Source organism: Cnephaeus nilssonii, assembly GCF_951640355.1.
Source record: "Cnephaeus nilssonii genome assembly, chromosome: X".
NCBI classification, from domain to species: domain Eukaryota; kingdom Metazoa; phylum Chordata; class Mammalia; order Chiroptera; family Vespertilionidae; genus Cnephaeus; species Cnephaeus nilssonii.
The window spans coordinates 121,996,706-122,000,771 of record NC_137071.1 but is presented as its reverse complement, the minus strand read 5'-3'; the positions used below and the strand labels follow the sequence as shown (position 1 = coordinate 122,000,771).

Genomic DNA, 4,066 nt, shown 5'->3' with positions numbered 1-4,066 from the left:
CCTGCACCAGGCTGGGAGACCTCAGGCCGCTCCACCCACCCTGGCACTGGGGTACCTGAGGCTGTGCTCTCACCCAGAGGGGCTTGATGGGGGTGGGGCCGTCCAGGTCTGGGTCTCCTGCATTTTTGAAGTGCGTGCAAGTGGTGGGAAAGGACTTGACTCTAAGTTCCACGGCGCACCCCAGACTCTGACAGGAGGGAGATTTTCATGTACACTTTACTAATTTTCTTTCATCTCTGACACTTCTATTACAGAGAAACAGCAAATAGCAATATTAAAATATTTCCTCTAATTCCCTTTTAATGTGCATGAATTTCATGCACTGTGCCACTTATATATAATACTGTAGATAAGGTACATAGCATAGTACCTGCACACGGACGATTTTATTTTTAATTATATTTTTCCAAGACTACACTACACTGCCTCCCCCTCCCCCAAAGTATTTTCCAGTTGCCCCAGCACTTTTCTTCTCTGACCTGAAACAAGGACAGCAAAGCACACAATTCTTATTCTAGTGTTTTTGGATTCTTTGCTCTGCTTATGCAACCTGAGTTCATTGTATGGGTTGGTTTGTTTGGTTTTGGTGGCAGAAAAAAAATCCAGCAGGGACAGGGATGTAGGGAAACCAGCATTCTGGTTGGGATGGGCACATTTTCTGCAAAGAAATTTTTTAATTTAAATATATTTTACTGATTTCAGAGAGGAAGGGAGAGGGAGTGAGATATATAGAAACATGAATGATGAGAGAGAATCATTGCTCAGCTGCCTTCTGCACACCCATAACCCAAGCATGTGCCCTTGACTAGAATCAAACCCAGGACCCTTCAGTCTGCAGGCCAACGCTCTATCCACTGAGTCAAACCAGACAGGGCTGGAGAGTAATTTTGTATTGTAGATCTACCTCTTGGAATCTATCTAAAGGAAACAATCATTCAGGCAGAGATCATATACCATAATCTCATTAATACATCTACACTAATAAAAGAGAAAGAAGCAAATTGACTGTACTTTCACAATGCCCACCAGCAAATTAACCCAACAAAGATGGCAGGTTAATATGCTTACGCAGGTGCCCAGTTGCTGGGGGCGGAGCGAGGACGCAGGCATTCCACACTGCCCCAGCTGCTCCGAGCCTCTGGGCAGCGTGGGAAGGCAGAAAGGCGGCTCTGGCCAGAGAGAAGGCGGTGCCAGCAGCCAGCGGAAGAAAGCCCCTTTCTTGCATGAATCTTCGTGCATTGGGCCTCTAGTTATTTATAATGGGGGAAAATGGAAATGATTTAAATGAACAATACCACTAAAATGTATCTTCTATGCAACCATTCAATAAGATATTTTTGAAGAATTTTTTGACAGATGTTAAGGCCCAGATATTGGATGAGAAAATTTCAAGGGAAAAAATCAATGCTAACCTTGAAAAATCTTACTTGTGCAATGACAAGATCCAAGTACCTTTCATTGGTTTCTATTTCCTAAACTGTCTTCCATTGCCTGTACTACTTGAATATTTGAACCCAGAACCTCCCCTCCAACCCAAGGACAAAGGCAAGAGAAACTGGATGCTGACAAGAAACTCAGATACAAAAGAGTAGCTCACTTTTATTACCTGAGTTAGGCAATATTTAAGCATCAATTAAACAAGAGGGCAGAGAGTGCCCAAGGGCTAGTGTAGGCAAACAACAAACGAACCCCACACCCCCAAATAAAATGGCAGCTACTGCAAAAACCATGGCCCCAGGGAAGGATGTACATCCTAGGATGGGACACTCCTGTGGCCTCAAGACCCATTTTGGGAATGGTGCCTAACGCAAAATGGGGGGACAAAGTGCTGCATGATCTGCACGGCGATGGAAAGCCGGTCGAGCAACGAAGCAGTAGAAATCTGCAGGAGGTCGGGGTCTTCAGAAGCTAATCGGCTAAGAGGGGAGAAGAAAATCATTTTAGAGGCGATAACTCGGCGCCTTCCTCACTCCAACCCCTCCCCCAACTGGCAATTCGACCAACTCCTTCATCAGAGAGTTCCTCAGGCTGCCAGCCCCTCTAATGACCCGGTGCCCCACGGCCATCCTTAGACCACCCTTCTGGGGTCCCCACATCGCTAACAGAGCGCCCCTGGGCCAGAGGTCGGCCCCGCCCGCCCCCTGCTGCTACTCCCACCCAGTCCCTTCTGGAACTTACATGAACAGGTCACAGCCATTCACCGTCAGGTCCCAGTGAACCCTCCCGTGGTGGGTCTCAGCACCTGCCATGAGGTATCCACGGACCACCTCCGCTTCCAAGTAGGACAGGAAAGGCACCGTGAGGGTGCTGGTGGGGTTAAGGAAAAGCTCCATCCACACAGACTTTGTGGTTCGGGCCCTCTTGCCCCGCGGAGGCCGGTCTTGCCCCAGGCCCCCGCTCAGGCCCCCCAAGACCCTCCAGGATGCCCCTTCAAGGACTCTGGACCACAGCCCCTCGGGAGCCACTTACCGTGTCTCCAGGCCACACCCACGTCTCCAGGCCACCACAGCTGCTTCCCCAGCCACCGTGGTTCCATAAGCCCCCGCTGTCCTCCCAGATGTCCCCCCCCGGGACCCCCAGCCCCCGAAGCCTATCCTGCCCATCCGCCTGAGTCCCTCCTCCCCCCACCTCCCGCCCATCCCCTCACCCTTTCCTCCCACGGGAGGGGGCTCCATGGAAAAGATACAACTCCGACAATGGGCTTCCCAGATCGCTGTGGGAGGTAGAAGCCACGGCAGCTTCGGCTGAGTATTGCGAGGCCCCCTCGACCTCGGGGGCTCCCTCAGCAGCAGGGCTTTCCTCTCTGGGGTTATTCTGGTCCCCAGGGCCCACGGCGCCCTCTGAGCCACTGGGTGCCCCGGAGCCCTCTGGGCCACTGGGTGCCCCGGCGCCCTCTGGGCCACTGGGTGCCCCGGCGCCCTCTGAGCCACTGGGTGCCCCGGCACCACCTTCCACGCCGCCCCTGCCGTCGTCGTCCTCCTCTGGTGCCTGCATGGCTGCGCTGCCCGCCACAAACCGGAAATCTCCTCTCGCTCACGCTCACGCTGAGACAATGGGCCTTCCAAAGAAGCTCCGCCCCCTGCAGGCTGCGCCTGCGCACACAGACCTCAGGGCGAGGGGGTGGGGCTCCTGGCACTGGATTGGCTCCTGTCTGCAGTCTGTCCGGCTGGGAGATCCGGAGTGAGGAGCGGCTGGGCGTGGTCTCGAAGCCCCGCCCCTCTGTGCGTGGCGCGCACAGGCCCCACCCACCCTGGAAGAGCCAGGTTGGAATGAAAGGCCTGGGTGCTGGGAGGCGGAGTGAGTGCACCGGAAGGGGAGTAGAAAGGTGGGTAGAATGTGGCCGGGGAAACAGGGTCAAGACATGGCCGCCTTAGCCGTGCAGGAACACCGTCCCTCGGCCTTGCAGAGCCGTGCCCTGAGGGAAGGAAATGGTCCAGGTCCCTGTGGGCACACAGTGTGTCCATCAGTAAATGGCGAGGGCGGGTGGCCCGCTGGGGGAAAGCTGGCCATATTAAAAGTCTCTGCCAGCCTCAAACTTCTAGGAATCCGAGGATAAATAGTATTTCTCCAAATGTACTGATGGGCTCCTGTCCCACAAGCAGCCAGTTCCCTCGGGGCAGCCCAGAAACTCACTGCCGCTGAGGACGGGCTGTGAAAGGCCCCTCCCCCCCCCCCCCGTGCCCATGGAGACCCCAAGAGATTAATTTAGGCTTTCCACTCCCTCGGCCGGCCGCGACAGCAGCTCCAAACCGTGCAGCTCCAGGCGGGCAACAAGGGCTACCGCCCCACCTCAACACCCCCTCACTCTCCCCCACATAAATCCAAAGACTGAACAGAAGCATCAGGGCAAGCCCGTGATTTCCAAGAAAAGGGGTGTCCCCCAAATTGGGAGGTTAGTCGTGAGGGGTGTCTTCAGGACTAGGCACTCATCCCCTCGTGCAGGCCCCCCTTCATGACCTCATCTAAGCCCCATTACCTCTCAAAGGCCCCATTTCCAAATACCATCTGGTTGGGGGTCAGGGCTTCAATATACATGGATTTTACGGGAGCGGGGGAAGGACCCAAA

The 4,066-nt window shown here is 54.5% G+C and overlaps 1 protein-coding gene across 1 annotated transcript; it reads right to left on the bottom strand.

The window, feature by feature from the left end:
• Positions 1 to 1,595: 1,595 nt before the first annotated feature.
• LOC307095880 (uncharacterized protein) lies at positions 1,596 to 3,053 on the bottom strand. Its single transcript, XM_079765468.1, has 3 exons — positions 2,687 to 3,053; positions 2,179 to 2,307; positions 1,596 to 1,916 (listed from the first exon to the last, which is right to left on the bottom strand). Exons 1-3 carry the CDS (start codon positions 2,992 to 2,994, stop codon positions 1,778 to 1,780), a joined length of 576 nt encoding a protein of 191 aa, XP_079621594.1. The 5' UTR covers positions 2,995 to 3,053; the 3' UTR covers positions 1,596 to 1,777.
• Positions 3,054 to 4,066: the final 1,013 nt, after the last annotated feature.

What these genes read in the sequence shown, in the direction of transcription:
- LOC307095880 (XM_079765468.1), bottom strand. Translation starts at nt 2,994, where the DNA reads ATGCAGGCACCAGAGGAGGACGACGACGGCAGGGGCGGCGTGGAAGGT. An exon ending in GGAAGCCCATTGTCGGAGTT is followed by an intron (nt 2,308 to 2,686) that starts GTATCTTTTCCA and finishes TAACCCCACCAG; the next exon opens with CACCCTCACGGTGCCTTTCC. An exon ending in AATGGCTGTGACCTGTTCAT is followed by an intron (nt 1,917 to 2,178) that starts GTAAGTTCCAGA and finishes CTCCCCTCTTAG; the next exon opens with CCGATTAGCTTCTGAAGACC.